The sequence below is a fragment of the Indicator indicator genome, chromosome 38, assembly GCF_027791375.1.
Source record: "Indicator indicator isolate 239-I01 chromosome 38, UM_Iind_1.1, whole genome shotgun sequence".
Taxonomy (NCBI): Eukaryota; Metazoa; Chordata; class Aves; order Piciformes; family Indicatoridae; genus Indicator; species Indicator indicator.
In genome coordinates, this window is record NC_072047.1 from 2,857,462 (window position 1) to 2,878,760 (window position 21,299).

At 57.5% G+C, this 21,299-nt stretch overlaps 2 protein-coding genes across 2 annotated transcripts; one reads left to right on the plus strand and one right to left on the minus strand.

Moving 5' to 3' along the window:
- Window positions 1-7,334: 7,334 nt before the first annotated feature.
- On the plus strand, window positions 7,335-11,324 carry BOLA3 (bolA family member 3). The gene is made up of 4 exons (XM_054396668.1): window positions 7,335-7,368; window positions 8,011-8,134; window positions 8,854-8,942; window positions 11,239-11,324. The coding sequence occupies exons 1-4, from the start codon at window positions 7,336-7,338 to the stop codon at window positions 11,302-11,304; spliced, it is 312 nt and encodes a 103-aa protein (XP_054252643.1). The 5' UTR covers window position 7,335; the 3' UTR covers window positions 11,305-11,324.
- Window positions 11,325-11,503: 179 nt separating this feature from the next.
- On the minus strand, window positions 11,504-21,048 carry MOB1A (MOB kinase activator 1A). The gene is made up of 6 exons (XM_054396661.1): window positions 20,984-21,048; window positions 17,839-18,005; window positions 15,494-15,587; window positions 13,441-13,574; window positions 13,147-13,310; window positions 11,504-12,133 (listed from the first exon to the last, which is right to left on the minus strand). The coding sequence occupies exons 1-6, from the start codon at window positions 20,995-20,997 to the stop codon at window positions 12,056-12,058; spliced, it is 651 nt and encodes a 216-aa protein (XP_054252636.1). The 5' UTR covers window positions 20,998-21,048; the 3' UTR covers window positions 11,504-12,055.
- Window positions 21,049-21,299: the final 251 nt, after the last annotated feature.

A 21,299-nucleotide genomic window follows, 5' to 3' on the forward strand; every position in this document is an offset into this window, starting at 1 on the left:
GTGGACGTGAGACTTGGGCACAGGGCTCCACCACAGTGCTTGGACCAGGTGCATATAGATGGTGCCTGACCATGGTGCTCAGCCACAGATCATGGAGATGGTGCTCAGCCAGGGTGTGTGAACTTGGTGTGTGGGCACAGTGCTCAGCCACAGTGCTTGGACATGGTGTGTGGGCATGGTGCTGGGGCACGGTGCTCAGCCACACATCATGGACATGGTGTGTGGACATGGTACTGGGGCATGGTGCTCAGCCACACATCATGGACATGGTGTGTGGGCATGGTGCTGGGGCACGGTGCTCAGCCACACATCATGGACATGGTGTGTGGGCATGGTGCTGGGGCACGGTGCTCAGCCACACATCATGGACATGGTGTGTGGGCATGGTGCTGGGGCACGGTGCTCAGCCACACATCATGGACATGGTGTGTGGACATGGTGCTGGGGCACGGTGCTCAGCCACACATCATGGACATGGTGTGTGGACATGGTGCTGGGGCATGGTGCTCAGCCACACATCATGGACATGGTGTGTGGGCATGGTGCTGGGGCATGGTGCTCAGCCACACATCATGGACATGGTGCTGGGGCATGGTGCTGGGGCATGGTGCTCAGCCACGCATCATGGACATGGTGTGTGGACATGGTGCTGGGGCATGGTGCTCAGCCACACATCATGGACATGGTGTGTGGGCATGGTGCTGGGGCATGGTGCTCAGCCACACATCATGGACATGGTGCTGGGGCATGGTGCTGGGGCATGGTGCTCAGCCACGCATCATGGACATGGTGTGTGGGCATGGTGCTGGGGCACGGTGCTCAGCCACACATCATGGACGTGGTGCTGGGGCACAGTGCTTGGATGTGGTGCTTGGCCGTGGTGCTTGGCTGCAGCATTGGACCACAGTGCTTGGCCACGGTGTGTGGCTGTGGTGCTCTGCTGAGGTGCTTTGTGTGGTGCCAGGGTGTGATGGTTGGGCACAGTGCTTGGCCACACAGCATGGACATGGCTCTTGGGCACAGAATGTGGCCATGGTGCGTGGCCGTGGTGCTCGGGCATGGTGCTGAGCCATGCACCATGGCCATGGTGCTGGGGCATGGTGCTCAGACATGATGTGTAGCCAAGGTGGCCAGCCAGGGTCCTCAGCCGTGGTGGTTGGATGTGATTTGTGGGTATGGTGCTCAGCTGTGGTGCGTGGATGTGGTGTGTGGGCATGGTGCTGGGGCATGGTGCTTGGCCACGCACCATAGACGTGGTGCCCAGCCATGGTGTGTGAACATGGTGCTCATCCAGGCTGTGTGGGCATGGTGCTCAGCCATGGTGTGTGAACATGGTGCTCATCCAGGCTGTGTGGGCATGGTGCTCAGCCTCAGTGTGTGGGCATGGTGCTCAGCCTCGGTGTGTGGGTATGGTGCTCATCCAGGCTGTGTGGGCATGGTGCTCAGCTCAGTGTGTGTACATGGTGCTCATCCAGGCTGTGTGGGCATGGTGCTCAGCCTCAGTGTGTGGACATGGTGCTCATCCAGGCTGTGTGGGCATGGTGCTGGGCCATGGTGCTTGGACACAGGGTGTGGAGCATGGTGCTCAGCCAGGGGAGTGTGAAGGTGGTGCCCAGCCCTGTGCATGGGGTGCTGTGCATGCACGGTGCCAGGGCGTGGTCTGTGGGTATGGTGCTCAGGCACTGTGGGTGACTGGTGCTAGGACATGGTGCTGGGGGATGGTGCCTGAACAGGGTGCATGGGCACGGTGCTTGGGCATGGTGCTTGGGCATGGTGTTCACCCACCATGCATGGAGATGGTGCTTGGGCACTGTGCCCTGCCACACATCATGGCCATGGTGCTTGGGCACATGGTGCCTGGGCATGGTGTGGAGATGGCACCTGGGGACTGTGTTCGGCCACCCTGCGTGGGCACAACCCATGGGCACCGTGCTGGGACGTGCTGCTCACCCACCATGCACAGACACAGCACTTGGGCACGGCGCCCTGGCACAGACACGGTGCCCAGACACCACGCACCCCCCTGGCGCTCGGGCACGGTGCACGGACGCCCCCCACCCCCCGGCACACAGACCCCCAGCCGACTGCCCGCCCCGCCCCGCCCCGTGCCCGCCGCACGCCCGCGCTGCAGGGCCACCCTCCCAGCATCCTCTCCCACCACTGCCCGGTGCCCACCCAGCACCACGCTCAGCACCATGCCCCCTGCCCCTCCTCAACCGATCCCTCAGGCTCCCTCCCCTCCCCAGACCGCCGCGGGGGGTCCGCCGGGGGAAGGGCTCAGCCGGGCCCCCTGCTCCTGCCCCTTCCTCCCTCCCTCCCTTTTGCTTTTCTCTTTTCTTTCTTTGTTGTTTTGTGGGGTTTTTTTCTTTCCCCCTTTTTTTTTCTTTCCCCCTTTTTTTCTTTCTCCTTTTTTTTTCTTTCTCCGTTTTGTTTTTTCTCCTTTTTTTTTCTTTCTCTTTTTTTTCTTTCTCCTTTTTTTTCTTCCTCCGTTTTGTTTTCTTCTTTTTTTCTTTCTCTTTTTTCTTCTTTTTTTCTTTCTTCTTTTTTCCTTTCTCCTTTTTTTTCTTTCTCCTTTTTTTTCTTTCTCCTTTTTTTTCTTTCTCCTTTTTTTTCCTTTCTCCTTTTTTTTCTTTTTCCTTTTTTTTTTTCTTTCCGTGTTTTGGGGTTTTATTGGTGCTATTTTCTTCCCCTTCCGCTTGCCCTCAGCTCCCCCAAACCAAGGCAAATACCTCAACTTCCCCCCCGCCCCGAAGCCTCCTCCCCCAACCCCCCTCCCCCAGCAGCGCTGCGGCAGCGAAGGCGACGCAAATCCGGGGTGAATTTAGCCAAAATCAGGGATCCTTCCTCACCGCTCAGCTTTGGTTTGATTTGGGGCCCTCCTTTTTATCCCTTTTCCCCCCTCATTTCTTTTTTTTTTATTCCCCCCCTTCTCCTCCCTTCCCCCTCCACATCCTTCAGGGATTTTACCAAACCACCGGAATTTCAGCCTCAAACTTTTTTTTTTTTTTTTTTTTTTTTTAAACTCCGGGAGTAAAAGAAAAAAAGAAAAAGAAAAAAAAAATTAATTCAGTGGGTTTGGATTTTGTTGATATTTTCTTTGGGGAGGGAGGGAAGGAGGCAGCGAACTCTCAAATTAAGACATTAAAACAAAACAAAAAAAAAGGCTCCGTTTCTCCTCGGGTTTGGGAATTTGGAGGAGGGGATAAAGGGGGGGGGGGAGGGGGTTTTGTTAGGGGTTTTTTTGGGGGGGGCCTGATTGATTGAAGTGGGGGAAGGTAGGATGGTGGTAGGAGGATTGCAGGGGAAAGGGGAAACGCTGCAGGGCAGGGGGAAAAGCTGAAGGGGAGGGGGAAATGCTGAAGGGGAGGAGGAAGCGTTGCGGGGGAGAAGGGGAAATGCTGAAGGGGAGGAGGGGAATCGCTGAAGGGGAGGAGGGGAATCGCTGAAGGGGAGGAGGGGAATCGCTGAAGGGGAGGGGGAAACTGCAGGGGAGGAGCAGAAACACTGAAGGGGAGGGGGGAATGCTGCAGGGGAGGGGGAAACGCTGAAGGGGAGGGGAAGTGCTGAAGGGGAGGAGAAAACGCAGGGGAGGGGGAAATGCTGCAGGGGAAGGGGAAACTGCATGGGAGAGGGAAACAGTGCAGGGGAGGAGGGGAATGCTGCAGGGGAAGGGGAAATGCAGGGGAGAGGGAAACAGTGCAGGGGAGGGGGAAACACTGAAGGGGAAATGCTGCAGGGGAAGGGGAAACGCTGCAGGGGAGAGGGAAACGCAGAGGAATGGGAAACAGTGCAGGGGAGAGGGAAACAGTGCAGGGGAGAGGGAAATGCTGCAAGGGAGGGGGAAACTGCATGGAAGAGGGAAACAGTGCAGGGGAGGGGGGGAATGCTGCAGAGGAAGAGGAAATCCTGCAGGGGAGGGGGAAGCGCTGCAGGGGAGAGGGAAACAGTGCAGGGGAGAGGGAAACGCTACAAGGGAGGGGGAAACTGCATGGCAGAGGGAAACAGTGCAGGGGAGGGGGGAACGCTGCAGGAGAGAAGTAGAACATTGCAGGGGACGGGAAACGCTGGAGGGGAGGAGGAGAGCACTGCAGGGGAGGAGAGCACTGCTGGGGAGGGGACACCGCGGGGGGCTTCCCGGCGGCTCCGAAATGTCACACTTGAAGATTTGGTCGGCTCGGGACTGGGTGACTGGAAAATGAAGTTTGTGTTGTTGTGTTGGTGTGGTGTTATACGCCGGGGGCAGATTCGAACGGACGGGTGAAGTTTGTAGTGGGGTGGGGGGTGGGGGGGTGTTGGGTCCACACTGGCCACATGTTACCCGACCCGCTGCCCGGTACCGCCACTCGGCTCCCCGCCCTCCAGGGTGTGCAAGGCGCATGAGGTAGATGGGGGTTCGGAATACGGGGTGAGAGGAGAGGACAGGTGTTGATTTGTGGAGGAGTATGGGTATGTTGGGAGTTGGGACTCGCGAGGTAACCCACTGGGGGGGGGGGGGAGGGCGTCCGCACTGGCGGTGGGGGGAAAGTGGGCCCCATCAGCCAAATAACCCTCCCAGACCCGGTCTCTCGCGTGGTTAGTGCCCCGGCCTCATTGGTTGGGTGGGGGTTTTAGGTATTGGGGGAGGTGGACGTTTTTTTTTGCTCCTTGGGGGGGGTGCAGGGGCCTGTGCGGGGAAGGGCCAAGATCCAGGGCACACCGGGCAAAGCGGACGGGACACGTGGAGAAGAGAGGAAGAGGAAATACAGGGGGACGACGGGACAGCGACGGGACAATCAAGGGGACAGTAGGGAGACAAGGGACCGCCAGGGCTCCACTCGAGGGGGCGCGAAGGGGAAGAGGAAGGGGACACGGGGACACGGTGGGGCCCCGGGGGCCAGCTGAGTGGCCGTAGGGCACGAGGGAACGGGCCGCCGGGCACATAGCTACGGGACGACAAGGGAAAGAGATCCTAGGGAAGAAAGCGTCGGGAGGAGGAATCGGAGGAATGGTATAAATAGAAGGACACGGTAGGAAGGAGGAGGGGGGCAAAATGGGCATAGAGGCAGGGCAACGAGGGCACGAGGAACAGAGCCATAAAGGACCGTAAGGATGCACGTACAGGGCCAGGCGGAAAGGGATAAAGCGGGCGAAGATGTGAAAGGGGTGCAAAAGGGACGCATGAGTCGGGCAATACGTTCTGAGGGGAGGTATGTAGCCAAGGTGCCCACATCGGAGGGGAAAGCGGTTTAAGTTTGAGGGGGGCACCAGGTAGTAAAGCATGGGCAGAAAGAAGGCCGAGGCAGAAGAGGGACAGCGCGGTCGCTCAGGGAGCACGCGACCGAGGGAAAGTCGGGGAAAGTGGTGTAGAAAAGAGAACGTGGGGGAAAGACCGGGACACCGTAGAGAAAGGACCAAAAGAAGTTGTCGGAAGGGACGCAAAGAGTGGGAAAGCTGGCAGTTGGGGCGACGCAAGGGGACACGGAGGCATGAGGAACAAGATTCATGGGAAGCACGAGGGCCGGGCCCAGCGCCGGGCGAGCAGAGATGGTAGGACAATGGGCAAGAAACAGTGCCAGCCCCCAGGGCCAGCAGCAGGGTGTAATATGGTACAAGAAGGGCCAGTCGGAACGAGGGGGCAACACGAAGGGGGCACTGTTCGGGGGACCGGGCAGGGGCCCACTCGGAGGACGAGGGCGGGACAGGGGCCCACCACAAGCGGTAACTGGGGCCGGGCAGCTCACTGCGGGCCGTGCCACGGAGGAGTTAGTGTCGGCCGGGTGGGAATATGTGCACCGTGGACAGCGCGGGCAGGTTCAGTCTCTCCGGAGGGCCGCATTCTTCCTTTTTCCCCTTTCCTTCTTGTTTACCTCTTCCTTTCCCCTCCCTTCCTCCCTCCTTTCCCCTCTCCCTTTTTCCCTCCCTTTTCCTCTTCCTTTCCCCCCTTTTTTTCTCCCTTCTTCCTTTCCCCCCTTTCCCTTTCCTTTCCTCCCTTTCCCCCCCTTTTCCCTCTTCTTCCTTTCCCCCCTTTTCCTCTGCCTTCCCCCCTTTCCCTCTGCCTTTCCCCCCTTCCTCTCCCTTTCCCTCTTCCCTTCCCCCCCTTTCCCTCTTCCTTTCCCCCCTTTCCCTCTTTTTCCCTCTTCCTTTCCCTCCCTTTCCTTCGTCCTTTCCCTCCCTTTCCCTCTTCTTTTCCCTCTCTTTCCCTTTTCCTTTCCCTCCCTTTTCTTCTTCCTTTCCCTCCCTTTCCCTCTTCTTTTCCCTCCCTTTCCCTTTTCCTTTCTCTCCCTTTCCCTCTTCCTTTCCTTCTTCCTTTCCCTCTTCTTTTCCCCTCTTTCCCCCTTCCTTCCCTCTTCTCCCCTTTCTGTCTTCCTTTCCCTCTTCCTTTCCTCCCTTTCCCTCTTCCTTTCCTTTTCCCCCCCTTTCCCTCTTCCTCTCCTTCTTCCTTTCCTGCCCTTTCCAGGCTTTGGCTTTGTTTGGGTTGTTGTTTTGTTTGTTTGTTTGATTCCTTTTCGTTCCGTTTCGTGCTGGGTTTATTTTATTGGATTATTTCTGTTGTTAATTTGTATTTTATTCTGAGTTACGTGCGGCCTGCCCAGGCTGCCCAATGTATTCTCCTGATATCTCTAAAATATTGTGGGTGTTTTAATAAATTTTATATTTATTTTTTGCACTCAATACTTGGCCTCCCCCCCCTCAAGTCTCTTTGTTTGCTGTTGGGGAATTGGAAACAAGGAGGGGGCTGGGAGGGGAATGACAGGATGGGGAATGGGGGGTGCCCAGATGGGGCCCTGGGGGTGGGAATTGTGGTGGGGGGCAGGATGGACTCCCAGGGGTGGGAATTGGGGTGGGGGGCAGGATGGACTCCCAGGGGTGGGAATTGTGGTAGGGGGCAGGATGGGGTCCCAGGGGTGGGAATTGTGGTGGGGGGCAGGATGGACTCCGAGGGGTGGGAATTGTGGTGGGGAGCAGGATGGGGTCCTGGGAGTGGGAATTGTGGTGGGGGGCAGGATGGGGTCCTGGGGGTGGGAATTGTGGTGGGGGACAGGAAGGGGTCCTGGCTCTGGGAGGGAGGGCAGGGTGAGGCCCAGCTGGGGCTTAGGGGAGGAGGATGAGGCCCCCTCGGGGGTCAGGTTGGATCCCTGCCTGCGGGGGGCGTCGTCGAGTTCCCCCCCCGCAGGGCTATCAGAGCACCTGCAGGGGAGCGCTCGGCGCAGTCCCGGACAAGGTCCTCTGAGCCGCCAGGGGGCGCAGCAGCGGAAGCAGTGGCAGCTCCAGGTCCCGCCCCTTGCAGCGAAACGCGCGGCGATTGGCTGGGCTATGGTTGACCCCCCTGGCGCGCGGCTCCGGCGTCCGCCCAGTATGGCGGCGGCAGGGCTGCTGGGCCGGGGGCCGGTGAGTGTTCTCTGTGTCCTTCTGTCTGTCCGTGCGACCTTCCCCTCTGTCTGTGCCATCCCCTCCCGGTCCCAGGGGTAGGGGCGGGGGCGCTCTGGCCGTTGTCCGAGGTCCCCGTCCCACAGTTGGGTTCCGCTCCCTCCGTGTCCCCCTCCGTGTCCCCCCCTGTGTCTCCCTCCTTCCCCCCCCGTCTCGGTCCCGGGTAAGTGCGGCCGGCGCCTGCCTCCGGTAAGTGTCATCGGTAACGAGGGAGGTGTCCTCCGCCACCTTGCTGGCAAGTGTCCCCCTCCCCGCTGTCGGTAAAGGCAATCACAACTCAGCCCCTCCAGTGTCCTCCCACCGGTGCCGGCAGCCCTCTCCCGGCTTCCCCGCTGCCCCGAGGCCAGTGCTCACCCTCCCTTCCCTGGTGCCGCTGAAGGTGACCTTCTCCTCTACCCCGGCTCCGCTGTCACGCCCTCTTTCCCGCCCCGCTTGTTGGTGAAGCCGCTTTCCCCCATCCTGGTGTCCCCTCCCGGTGCCGGTGGAAGCACCTCCCCCCGTCCCGGTGCCCCCTCCAGTCTTTTCGTGCCCCCAGCTCGTGTGGGTGTGGACAGTTTCTCTCCCCTCGAAGTGTTTCTTAGTGCTGGTTTTGTGCCCCCGCAGCTCTTCCTGCGCCGCAGCACCTGGCGAGGCTTCACCTCGCAGTCGGAGGGGGAGGCGCGGGTGAGCCGGGTCCTGCGGGAGAAGTTCCCCCGGGCTTCCTCCATCAGAGTGGTGGATATCTCAGGTACACCAGGAGCTCTGCATGGTCCTCCCCATCCCCTCAAACCACAGAACTATGGAATTGTTTGGGTGGGAAAGGCCCTCTGAGGTCATCCAGTCCAACATCAACCCAGCACCACCATGGCCCCAAGTGCCATGGCCACAGGTTTCTGGAACACCTCCAGGGATGGGGACTCCATCACCTCCCTAGGCAGCCTGTTCCTAATCCCTGACCATTCCTGCAGCAAAAAAATATTTTCTCCTATCAAACCTAACCCTCCCCTGGCACAATTCCAGGCCATTTCTTCTCCTTCTATCACCTGATCCTGGGGAGAAGAGCCAAACCACCACCTGGCTCCAGCCTCCTGTCAGGGACTTGTAGAGAGCCAGAAGGTCTCCCCTCAGCCTCCTTTTCTCCAGGCTGAACAGCCCCAGCTCCCTCAGCTGCTCTCCAGACCCTTCCCCACCTTTGTTGCCTTTCTCTGGCCCTGCTCTAGCCCTCAATGTCCTTCTGACAGTGAGAGGCCCAAACCTGACCCCAGCACTTGAGGTGTGGCCTCAGCTCCTTCCGCTCCCAGACAATGACCAGCAGGAGTAGGGAAGCAATCATGACCCTGGAAGGAGCACTGCTGAGTCTGTTCCCAGCCCCAGCTCGCTGTGGGGACCCCAGAACTGGGCCATGACTGGGGGGCAGAGAGGAGCCTGATCTTTGCTCAAGCCTTGCTGCTGGTTTGATGTCTCTAGGAGGCTGTGGTGCCATGTACGAGATCCACATCGAGTCAGAGGAGTTCAGAGAGAAGCGAACGGTGCAGCAGCACCAAATGGTTAACCAGGTGAGGGGGGCTCAGGGGGCTGTGGTTTGGCTTGGTGCAGCACTTCATGGAGTCACAGAATGGGTTGGGTTGGAAGGGATCTCAAAGCTCATCCAGTTCCATTCCCCTTGCTTGCTCAAGGCCTCATCCAGCCTGGCCTTGGAACACCTCCAGGGAGGAGGCAGCCACAGCCTCCCTGGGCAGCCTGTGCCAGTCTCTCCCCAGCCTCACTCTCAAGAATTTCTTCCTCATCTCCAGTCTCAGTCTCCCCTCTTCCAGCTTCACTCCAGATCTCAGAGGTCTTTTCCAGCCTCAATGACTGTGTGATAATGCAGAGTGCCTGACTGGGAAGTGTTGCAGGCAGCAGTGTGCTCAGCTCCAGGCTGAGGCTGCAGTGAGGTTGAGGTTGGTCTCTTCTCCCCAGTGTCAGGTGATGGAATGAGAGGAAATGACCTGAAATTGTGCCGGGGAGGGTTAGGTTGGAGAGAAGAAAAAATGTCTTTGCTGCAGGAGTGGTCAGGGATTGGAACAGGCTGCCCAGGGAGGTGGTGGAGTTCCCATCCCTGGAGGTATTCCAGAACTGTGTGGCCATGGCACCTGGGGCCATGGCTTGGTGGCAGTGGCTCAGCAGCAGTGGTTGGATTGAGCTCTAGGGGAGCAGTTGAGACTAGATCGTCTGAGAGGTCTCTTCCAGCCTCAACAGCTCCTTGGTTCTGTGCCCACTCTGGGCTGTGTGCTCACCACGAGTGCTGTACACACAGAGTCAGTGGTTTAGGGCCACACTGTCCCTGTGGGGTGTAAAACAAGGGTTCTGATGTTTGCTCTCCAACAGATAAAATCCAGCTCTGGGTGTGGTGTTCAGCTGGGCACTTAGCTTGCAGCGTGCTGGTGGGACAGGGGCTGTGTGTCCACAGCTCTGGGAGCTGGATCCTCAGGGGGTGATTATCTTGGCTCAGCACCTGATGAGTGTAGATCTTGGGAGGGGCAGGGAGTGCTGCTCTGTGCTGGGTGAAGCTGTCACAGCAGTAGGAGAGCTGTCGCAGGGAGCTGTGTGTGCAGCACAGTTGTGCTCCTGGTGGTGTGCAGCACAGTTGTGCTCCTGGTGGTGTGCAGCACAGTTGTGCTCCTGGTGGTGTGCAGCACAGTTGTGCTCCTGGTGGTGTGCAGCACAGTTGTGCTCCTGGTGGTGTGCAGCACAGTTGTGCTCCTGGTGGTGTGCAGCACAGTTGTGCTCCTGGTGGTGTGCAGCACAGTTGTGCTCCTGGTGGTGTGCAGCACAGTTGTGCTCCTGGTGGTGTGCAGCACAGTTGTGCTCCTGGTGGTGTGCAGCACAGTTGTGCTCCTGGTGGTGTGCAGCACAGTTGTGCTCCTGGTGGTGTGCAGCACAGTGTCTTAGCTGTGTCCATGCAGCACTTCTGTGCACACCAAAGTGCTCTTAGTGATTTCAGCCAGGACCTGCTGTGTGCAGGCACCATGCAGCCACCACTCGGTGCAGCACCAAGAGCAGAGACACTGAGAGCTGCCTGCCACAACCTGGGTCTGTGAAAACCAAGGGCTGGGTCCTGTCCTGGGATCACAACCACCCCAGGAAGGCTCCAGGATGGAGCTGCCTGGTGGAAAAGGCCTCAGGGGGGGTGTGCTGGGTGGCAGCAGCTGGAGAGGAGCCAGGGAGTGCCCAGGTGGGCAAGAAGGGCAGCAGCAGCCTGGCCTGGAGGAGCAATGGTGTGGGCAGCAGGAGCAGGGCAGAGATTGTGCCCCTGGGCTGGGCACTGGGGAGGACACAACTTGAGTGCTGGGGGCAGGGTTGGGCTCCTCACCCCAGGAAGGACCTTGAGGGCTGGAGCAGGACCAGAGAAGGGCAAGAAAGGTGGGGAAGGGTGTGGAGAAGAGGGCTGGGGAGGAGCAGCTGAGGGAGCTGGGGGTGTTGAGCTTGGAGAAAAGGAGGCTGAGGGGAGAGCTTCTGGCTCTCTACACCTCCCTGACAGGGGGCTGGAGCCAGGTAGGGGTTGGGCTCTGCTCCCTAGGATCAGGGGACAGAACAAAGAGGAAACAGCCTGGAATTGTGCCAGGAGAGGGCTAGGTTGGAAATGGGGAAAGTTTCTTTGCTGCAAGTGGTCTCAGGGATTGGAACAGGCTGCCCAGGGAGGTGGTAGAGTCCTTATCCCTGGAGGTGTTCCAGATAGCTGTGGCCATGGCACGTGGGGCCATGGTTTGGTGGCCCTGGTGGTGGTGTGTTGATGTTGGACTGGATGCTCTCAGAGCTCTTCCATCCCAAACACTTCAGTGGTTCCATGATTCTGGTGCTTGTCTGTTGCAGGCACTGAGTGAGGAGATCAAGAGCATGCATGGACTGCGCATCTTCACCTCCACCCCCAAACCCTGAGCCTCGTCAATAAAGAACTTCACACAGCTCTGTTTTGGTGCTTGAGGTCACTCCCCCCCAGCCTAGCTCCATCTAACCTGTCCAAAGTGCTCTGTCAAAGCACCTCTGTGGGGTGGGGGCTGCAAGGGCAGAGGGGGGGAAAGAAGCAAAGACCTCACCTGAAAGAAGAGCAGAAAGGAGAAACTTTATTATTGCCTTGCCACATGGTAGGGTCCTTCCCTCAGTCCCCTACTTCTGTGGACACCAAGGAGCTGCTCTTCCAGCCCAGGGCCAGGCACTTTTTATTCCATCCCCCCACAGCACTGCTGCTGCCAAGGGGAACTTAAGGCTCTGAGTGCACCTCACTCAAACCCAGTGCTGCAGGAAGGAGCTGAGCTGCTGCTGGCACCCAGGGGGGCTGCTCCCAGTGCTGTGTCCATGAGTCCAGAGGAGAAACTTTGCCTCTGGAAGGAGAAAGCAGCAGTGCAGCACTTGAGCTTCACCCCACGCCTGTGAGATCCTGCTCTGAGTACAAGTCCCACCTTCAACCAGACTGTGGCTCCCACCAGCCTCGAGCACATAGCCAAGTGGAGAAGTCCCCACAGCACAGCCAACCCCTTGGGAACCAGGCAGGCTGCAGCAGCTGCTGCAGGGCAGAAGCGATGCTCAGCCTCTGAGGCTGAGGCCTCTCGGGGCTTGGGTCGCTGCAGGCGAAGCAGAGAGGTGGCTGGAGGACAAAGCAGAGAGGAGCAGAAGGTCCTCCAGGGAAGCTCTATCTGTCCTTGGAGCCCAGCTTCTCAATCAGCTCCTGCAGGGGAGCCAACTCCCTCCTGTCGATCAAGTTGAATTCCTGGCAGGGAGAAAGAAAAACCAAACCATCAAATCACCACAAAACCTGAAGGAACCTCTCCAAGAGCTGCTGGAGACCATCTGCCCCCCCTCTGTGTGCTGGGAGGTCACCAGGTCCACCTGTGCCACCACCTGCAGCAGCCACCACTCCTGTTGCTCTCTGGGGAAATTCAGGTGCTGCAAGGCCACAAAACCTTTCCTGACAGGGCACAGGAAAAGCCCTGCCCTGGTCACATCCATGGTGACAACAGGCTGGAGTAAAAAAGGTCCTGCTGCTGCTTCCAACTCAATCCTTGAGCTACAAACCCCAAGGCTCTCCTCCAAGTGTGGTTTCTTTTGCTGCAGGCCAGCAGCTACAACCCAAGAGGGAAATTCAAGCAACACAGCCACGCTTCCTGCAGCACAAACCCACAGCTGCAGGACCCACAGAGTACAGAGGGTGAGAGCTGAGCCCATCTCCTACCACCCACCACAGCTGGAGGTCTTCAAAGAGAAAAGGAGGTGGATCCTGAGCACCTCCTCCAAAACTAAACCAAGGGGCTGCAGCATGCCCAGAGAAGGGCAACAAAGCTGGTGAAGGGTCTGGAGAACAGGTTTGGTGAGGAGCAGCTGAGGTTGTGGTGTTTGGAATAGAGGAGGCTGAGGGGAGACCTTCTGGCTCTCTACAACTCCCTGAAAGGAGGCTGGAGCCAGGTGGGGGTTGAGCTCTTCTCCCTAGTCTCAGGTGATAGGAGAGGAAATGGCCTGAAACTGTGCCAGGGGAGGGTTAGGTTGGAGAAGAGGATAACATTTTGCTGCAAGAGTGGTCAGGGATTGGAACAGGCTGCCCAGGGAGGTGGTGGAGTCACCATCCGTGGAGGTGTTCCAGAACTGTGTGGCCATGGCACTTGGGGCCATGGTGGTGCTGGGTTGCTGGTTGGGCTGGATGATCTGAGAGGCCTCTTCCAACCCAAACCATTCTTTGATTCTAAGAACCTGCAGAGGCAGGTGAGCAGCTGCTGTGTCCCAGCTCACCTGCACAAAGAAGATGAAGTGCTTGAAGGAGGTGTTGAGGTGAGCCTCCTCCTGCAGCCGCATGACAGAGTCAAAGTGCTGGTGGTAGATGTGGGCATAGACTCGGAACAGCCTCTTCAGGATGGTCTTGGCCACAGACATGAAGTTCTTGGGAAATGGGACACCTGGAACACACCAAATGCACAGGAGTGAGGAGTGAGCCCTCTGGCTGGGTCAGAAGGCCCCAAGCCAGATGTGCTGGCAGTGTCTTGGTGCTGGTGAGGAGGCTGTGCTGTAGCATGTGGCCCTGCTGACCTATCTTGGAGGGGAAGAGTGTTTCATCATCCAGCTGGTCCTGCACCCATGTCATCAAGTAGTCAATGTACTTGGGAGCTGAGCACTTGATGGGCTTCTTGATGTTGGTGCCATCTGCCCAGTGGTACTCGTACCTGTGGGCACAGGGAAGGAAAAGAAACTCTCTCAGGAAAACAAATGGCATTCTGGGGCCTCTCTGGGATTTTGGTGCTGTTGTTGCTCTCACACAAGATGACTTCCCCAAGAGACCATCCTGGGGAGGCACACAGATTGCATCAGGCTGGAAGGGACCCTCAAAGGGCATCTTGTCCAACCCCCTTGCTCTCAGCAGGGACACCTCCAAATAGAGCAGGCAGCCCAGGGACACAGCAAGTTTGAGCTTGAATGTCTCCAGGGATGGAGCCTCAACCACCTCCCTGGGCAGCCTGTCCCAGTGTCTCACCACCCTCACTGTGCACAACTCCCTCCTGATGTCCAACCTAACTCTGCCCTGCTCCAGTTTCAAACCATTGTCCCTCAGCCTATCCCCACAGCCCCTTCTGAACAGTCCCTCCCCAGCCTGCCTGCAGGTCCCCTGCAGATATTGAAATGCAGCTTTAAAGTCTCCCCAGAGCCTTCTCCAGGCTGAGCAGTCCCAACTCTCCCAGCCTGTCCCCACAGCAGAGGTTCCTCAGCCCTTGATCATCTCTGTGGCCTCCTCTGGACCCTCTCCAGCAGCTCCAGGTCTCTCCTGTGTTTGGGGCCCCATAGATGGACAGACAGCACTGCAGGTGAGGTCTCACACTGGCTTGAGCCACCACCTCAGATCAAGACACATGACTTCCAATGCCACAGCTCCTCCCAACTAGGGCAGATGTTGACTCTAATGCCACCCCACCCCCACCTTTCTCTGTGAGCTTTTGGAGAATCCTTCAAAAGCAGAGAAAATAAAACCACTCATGTTTGGGCTGTCACCTCCTGGCTGAGGACAAGTGAAACCAAACAGGGCCATTTACACAGGAAATGGTTACAGGAAATGTCCCTAAATTTAGAAACAGGAACTTGCAGCCCAGATAGCTCTGGGTAGAAAAGCAGGGCAGTAAGTGACATGGCACCCCAAAAACGGTGCCTGCAGGCTGCAGCCCTCACTGCTGCCCCACAAACAGCCTCCAGCAGCCTCACCAACCTCACACCTGCTGCAGCCTCCTCTCCACAGAGCCATGGAATCCCAGACTGCTTTGGGCTGCAAGGGACCTTCAAAGGGCATCAAGTTGTAGAGAGCCAGAAGGTCTCCCCTCAGCCTCCTTCTCCCCAGCTCCCTCAGATGCTCCTCCCCAGCCCTCTTCTCCAGACCCTTCCCCACCTTTCTTGCTCTTCTCTGGCCCTGCTCCAGCCCTCAAGGTCCTTCCTGGGGTGAGGAGCCCAACCCTGCCCCCAGCACTCAAGCTGTGGCCTCCCCAGTGCCCAGTCCAGGGCCACAATCCCTGCCCTGCTCCTGCTGCCCACAGCATTGCTGCTCCAGACCAGGCTGCTGCTGCCCTTCTTGCCCACCTGGGCACCCCCTGGCTCCTCTCCAGCTGCTGCCACCCAGCACACCCAAGGCCTTTCTCACCAGGCACTTTCCAGCCACTCTGCCCCCAGCCTGAAGCCTTCCTAGGGTTGTTGTGACCCAAGGGCAGGACTCAGCCCTTAGCCTTGTTGAACCTCATCCCCTTGGCCTTGGCACATCCACCCAGCCTGGCAGCTCCCTCTGTAGAGCCTCCAGCTTTCCAAGCAGATCCATACTGCCAGCCAGCTTGGTGTTCTCTGCAGCCTGGCTGAGGGAGCCTGGATCCCCTTGCCCAGATCACTGATGAAGAGACTAAAGAGAACTGACAAAGCTTTTACTGACAGTTGGACTCAATGACTTTAGAAGCCATTTCCAAGCAATCCAGTTCTACAATTCCACAGAGCAAGGTGCTGCACCCTGGCCTGATCTGGACACATCCCATCCTCTTTTGAGCTTCTCTCTACACACATTCAAGCCACCTGTGCACACACCACACCTAAACTGTGACCACAGGGAAGATCTCACCTTGGTCCTGCAGACATGACTGGGCAGCTGGCCTCCGTGCAGAACTCTGTGATGGTCCCATAGAGCATGTTGATCTGGTTGAAGAAGTCCACAGCTGGAAAGGAAACACATCGAGGTCACTCAGAGCACAACCACCCCCAGCCCTGCAGCATGCAGCTGACACAGCCTCTGGGGATCACTGTTGGGGTGGGAATGTGCTGCAAAGCTCTCAGGGAAACAAACATCCCATGGCTGATGGCTTTGAGACATCAAACATCTAGGAATGGGAATTCTTTGGGAATTTTTCACCCTCCAGCTACTGCTCCTAACTGAGGTGAAATTCAACAACTGCAAGTGCAAGGGCCTGCAGCTGGGTCAGGGTAAAAGCACAAATCCAGGCTGGGTGAGGAGTGGCTTGAAAGCAGCTCTGCAGACCCAAAGAACCACCCATACCCTGGGGGGCATCCAGATCAGTGTGACCAGCAGGAAAAGGGAGGGGATTCTGCCCCTCTGCTCTGCAGAGACCCCACCTGGAGCACTGCATCCAGTTCTGGAGCTGCCAACACAAGGTCATGGACCTGATGGAGACAGTCCAGAGAAGGCCACGACAATGGTCAGAGGGCTGGAGAACCTCTCCTGTGGGGACAGACAGGGAGAGTTGGGGCTGCTCAGCCTGGGGAAGAGAAGGCTCCAGGGAGACCTTAGAGCAGCACTCCAGTGCCTGAAGGGGCTCCAGGAGAGCTGGAGAGGGACTTTTGACAAGGGTTGGGTGTGACAGGAAGAGGGGCAATGGCTTTGAGCTGGAAGAGGGGAGATTGAGACTGGAGATGAGGAAGATATTCTTGAGAGTGGCACAGGCTGCCCAGGGAGGCTGTGGATGTACCCTCCCTGGAGGTGTTCAAGGCCAGATTGAATGCTAGTGGAGGTGTCCCTGCCCATGGCAGGGGATTGGAACTGGATGAACTTCATGGTCCCTTCCAACTCAAGCTATTCTATCATTCTATGATTTGTGTGCTGTGAAGCTCCACTCAGCCTTTCACACCTTGGGAAGGACTGCTTAAGGTCCCAGGCCCCTTTAGAAAATGAAAGAACCTCAAAGGCCTGATGAATTTGGGTAATGCAAGAAACGTCTTCCTTTGGTTGAACAGTTATAACCTGACTTACTGCCTGCTATTGCTCAAAACTACTTTTTCCTTCTCTTACCTCCAAAGAAAGGTCAAGGCTGGAGACAGCAGCAGCTGAGAGCAGAATAAATTGGTAGTATTTGCCTTCTTAGACCATCCAGGCAGTGACTCATAGAAACCCAACAAGGAACTGCACACACTTGGGGTTCAGTGGAGAACACAGTTCTGCTTTCTCCCAGGCTACTCACTGTTGCCATTTCTGCTGCCAAAAGCACTTTGCAAATCCAAACATCAACACTCCAGGCCAGCTCCTCAGGACAAAAATAACCATTCCCAACCTCTGCAGCCTTTCCAACTCTGAGCTCAAAGGAACCCACTCCAAAACAACAAGAGTGAGCCAGTGTGTGCCCAGGTGACCAAGAAGGTCACCAGCAGCCTGGCCTGGAGCAGCAATGGTGTGGGCAGCAGGAGCAGGGCAGGGATTGTCCCTGTGAGGCCACAGCTTAAGTACTGGGTTCACTTTTGGGCTCCTCACTGCAAAAAGGACCTTGAGGGCTGGAGCAGTGCCAGAGAAGGGCAAGAAAGGTGGGGAAGGGTCTGGAGAAAAGGGCTGGGGAGGAGCAGCTGAGGGAGCTGGGGTTGTTGAGTCTGAAGAGGAAGAGGCTGAGGGGAGACCTTCTGGGTCTCTCCCACTCCCTGAAAAAAGGTTGGGGCCAGGTGGGGGTTGGTTTCTTCTCCCTAGTAACAAGTGACAGGAGAAGAAATGGCCTCAAGTTGTGCCAGAGGAGGTTTAGTTTAGATGTTAGAAGAAATTTCTTGACTGAAAGGGTTCTCAAAGCCTGGCCTAGGCTGCCCAGGGAGGTGGTTGAACCCCCATCCCTGGAGATATTTCAAAGCCTGCAGAGCTGTGGTGCTGAGGGCCACGGTTCCGCCCCAGCCTTGGCAGACTCAGAGAATGGTTGGACTCCATCTTGGGCCTCTTTTCCAACCAAAACAATTCTATGGTGTGGGTTTGCCTCTCACTTTTCCCACCTGTCCAGAGCACCTCATCCCTTTTAACACAGAACCCACCAGCTTGTCACACTGCTTCTTTCCTTTTATCCCAACTCAGTTCCCCCAGTAAAGCACATCCTGGAATAAAAATTTCCTCTGGGGAAGTCCTCTGTTCTTTTAAGGACAAACCCCCCAGGTTTGGGTTTTTAACACTGCACCTCCACAGATCCCTCTTTCCTAAGGACTTACTGTTGACTGCAATCCACTCGTTCAGGTCCTCCCCCTCGGGCAGCATAACAGCTTGCCGGAGGTTGCCGCTGCCCAGTGTGGCCTCCGCATGCTTGAGGAGCTCGTACTGATGGGAGCCTTCCGGAATGTTCTTCTTGGGTTTGAACGTTTTGGATGATCGACTCCCACTGACAGCAGAGCAAACATTCCCCCTGAGTCCTGCAGCAGCCTCCCCTTCCCACCAACACTTCCTGTATTCTTTGCAGCACTTCTATCTCTGACCCTTTCCCCGTTTCCTCAGTGCTGGGGTGGACGGACCCCACGCGTGAGCCCGAGTGTCACACAACAGCCACCCCCAGGCTTCCCTCTTTTTCTCCAGCCCTTTAAAAAGTCACAAACATTGGGTACAAAGGCCACAAAACCTCACTGAGCTTTCCAGCACGGAAAGAAAAGCCCAGGTGACTCGGCTGCAGAACAAAATCACCTGTCACTGGGTCATCAGTGGAGAGTGACAAATGGGACAGGGAGGGAGTCCCTGGCTCCACTGATACAGCTTCACAGATTGCACTGGGTTGGGAGGGACCCTCAAAAGTCATCTCACCCAATCCCCCTGCAGGCAGCAGGGACACCTCCAACTGGATCAGGCTGCACCAGGGCCACATCAAGTCTGATCTTGAATGTCTCCAGGGATGGGGCCTCAACCACATCCCTGGGCAAGCTGTTAGACCCACATGCTAGAACCTCAATGCTCAAACCCACTGGAGGAAACAGCTAAAAACAGCAACTGCACAATCTCCAGCCCCTGCAAGTTGTCACTGTCACCACAATCAGCAGAGCCACTGCACAGCTCCTCATCAAACCCCCTCCCTGGGCCTCCCTCCACTACAGCCTCTCCCCAGACAGCCAGTGCTGCCAAAATGGTTGAATTTTGATATCCCTCAACCAGAAAATGTTAACTTTCAGAGCCTGGCTGGAACATGCCTCACAGCAGCTTCCTGGCACTGCCTCAAGGCTTATGTGCAAGGCTGGGCACGGAAGTAAAAGAGCTTTAGGTGCAGCTGACTCTTAAACCAGGGTGCTGCCTCCTGCTCCAGCCCAAATACCAGCCCAGCACATCAGTGGTCCTAGGCAGAGGGGCCCAAAAGGCAGCCCCAGTCCCATGGAGAGGGCCCCCAACCCCTTCTTACACCACCAGCCCTCATCCACAGCACCCACCAGGCCTCAGGAGCCAGAAGCCCTCTCACTTTACCAGCCTTCATGCCTACAACACACCTGCTGCAGCACCTTAAAGATGCCATTTTTTACACCATGTCCTTGTAGGGTGCCCAAATTGTCACCATTTCCCCTGCAGTCAGGCCTGCCTCACCCCACAGAGTCCCTTGCACAAACCCCACCAGCACCCAAAAGCCATCATTATTTGTACTCCACCTGCACTTGCCCACAGATGGCAGGGTGAGGCCCATCCAGGTGGCAGCCCCACATCCAAGGGACAAGGGTCTCCTCTCTTTTGCCTCACCTCACACCTCCAAAGCTCCCTCCCAACTCCCAGGGCCTCCCAGTAAGGCAGAGCATGCCTGCAGACCCCACCCCTTCAAAGCCTCCCCCAATTCCCCTGCCAACCAGCTCCTGAAATTCTCTCCAAGAAAATCCCTCACCAGAGCCTCCCCTCTAAGACTGCTCCAATCCTTCCTACCCATCCAGGGACACCCTCCTTCTGCTGCCAGGCCTCAGACCCCACTTCCAGAGATGGGGCAGACCCTCTCTCACTCTATCCTCCTCCACAGGATCACACTCCTCGTGTGCCCCCAGAGCCTCCTCCCAAAAGTCTTCCTCAACCCCTCCTTGTACATCCTCAGGGACTCTTTTCAAAGCCTTCACAGAATGGTAGGACTTGAAAGGGATCTCTGGAGATCATTCAATCCAACCCTTCTGCTAGATCTCCCGCACACAAACCCAGCCTCCTCAAACTCCTCTTAAGCCCCCAGGACCTCAGCTCAAAGCCACTTACACCTTCCCCTTTAAACATCCCTTCAGAGGTCCCCTCCTGTGCCTCACCACAAGGCCTTCCCCAGCTGGGGCCTCCACCTCCAACCAAAACGTTCCTTGAGGCCCAGGACTTCCCTCAGGATCCCACCCTACAACACCTTCCTCAAGGTCTCAAACACCTCAGCACTCCCCTGCCCCACAACTCCCTTAAAAGCCTTCCTCCTGCTCAAGCCCCTCAAAACTGCAGACCTTAAGGCTCCCCTTAAATGCTTTCCCCTTCCTGCTACGTCTCACAGACCAAGGCCAAGTGTCCCCCCATCTAAATCCTCTCACAACCCCTCGAAGTCGTTCTTCTCAGAGGCCCTCCCTAGAAACCTTCCCTGACACAGCTTCTCACAGCCTCTCCCCAAAAGCGTTCCTCTTCCCAAAGCCCCTCACAGACCCAATCCCCAAGGTCCCCATCTAAATGCTTTTCCTCTCCTACGACCTCTCAGAGACCAAGCCCAAGGGTGAGCTTCCCTCTCCAAAAATCTTCTCATAACCCTCCTAAAGCCTCTCATAACTCCCAACCCCCGAAGCCTTACCCCCACCAGTCCCTTCCCCATAAGCTCTTCCTCCTTCCCACAACCCCCCAGAACACTTCCCCCTCCCCACCACCTCCCACAGACCAACCCCAAACGCTTCCCTCCAAATCCTCTCACGACCCTCCCCAACCCCTTCCCCAGAGGCCTTCTCCCCCTCCAAATTCCCTCACAGACCCAGCCCTCAAGGCCCCCTCAACCGCCTCTCACAGACCAAGCCCTATCGCTGCCCTCCAAATCCTCTCACAACCTTCCCAAAGCTCCTCCCGAAGCCCCTCCCCAGAGACCTCTCACCCCTCCAAATCCCCTTACAGGCCCAGCCCTCAAAGCCCCCCAAACGCCTCTCACAGACCAACCCCAAACGCTTCCCTCCAAATCCTCTCACGACCCTCCCCAACCCCTTCCCCAGAGGCCTTCTCCCCCTCCAAATCCCCTCACAGGCCCAGCCCTCAAGGCCCCCTCAAACACCTCTCACAGACCAACTGCCCCCTCCCAAAACCCTAAGCCCCTCCACCCCTCACACGTAGGCCTTTCTCTCCCTCCCCAAACCCTTCAGGGCCACCTTCCCCCCCCTCAGCACCACCCCTCTCTTCACTCACAAGAGGAAGCTCATGGCGGGCAGGGCAGGACAGGGCCAGGCCGGGCTGAGGCGAGAACGGGAGCCAGGGCGGCGCCGCTGCCTCCAGCGCGGCCACAGCTCCCCGCGGGCAGCGCCCGCCGAGCCCCACCCCGCCCCCAACTCTCGCGAGAGCGGAGACGGGGGGGCGGGGCGTCAGGGCCGGGTAAACCACTGTGGGGGCGAGGATTGGAGGTGGGGGCGGAGCCTGTGGGTAGGGGGCGGAGCCTGTGGGTAGGGGGCGGAGCCTGTGGGTAGGGGGCGGAGCCTGTGGGTAGGGGGCGGAGCCTGTGGGTAGG

What these genes read in the sequence shown, in the direction of transcription:
- MOB1A (XM_054396661.1), bottom strand. An exon ending in CGAGTGGATTGCAGTCAACA is followed by an intron (nt 15,588 to 17,838) that starts GTAAGTCCTTAG and finishes TTTCCTTTCCAG; the next exon opens with CTGTGGACTTCTTCAACCAG. An exon ending in ACTTCATCTTCTTTGTGCAG is followed by an intron (nt 12,134 to 13,146) that starts GTGAGCTGGGAC and finishes TCTCCCTGCCAG; the next exon opens with GAATTCAACTTGATCGACAG.
- BOLA3 (XM_054396668.1), top strand. Translation starts at nt 7,336, where the DNA reads ATGGCGGCGGCAGGGCTGCTGGGCCGGGGGCCG. An exon ending in CAGAGTGGTGGATATCTCAG is followed by an intron (nt 8,135 to 8,853) that starts GTACACCAGGAG and finishes TGATGTCTCTAG; the next exon opens with GAGGCTGTGGTGCCATGTAC. An exon ending in AGCACCAAATGGTTAACCAG is followed by an intron (nt 8,943 to 11,238) that starts GTGAGGGGGGCT and finishes TGTCTGTTGCAG; the next exon opens with GCACTGAGTGAGGAGATCAA.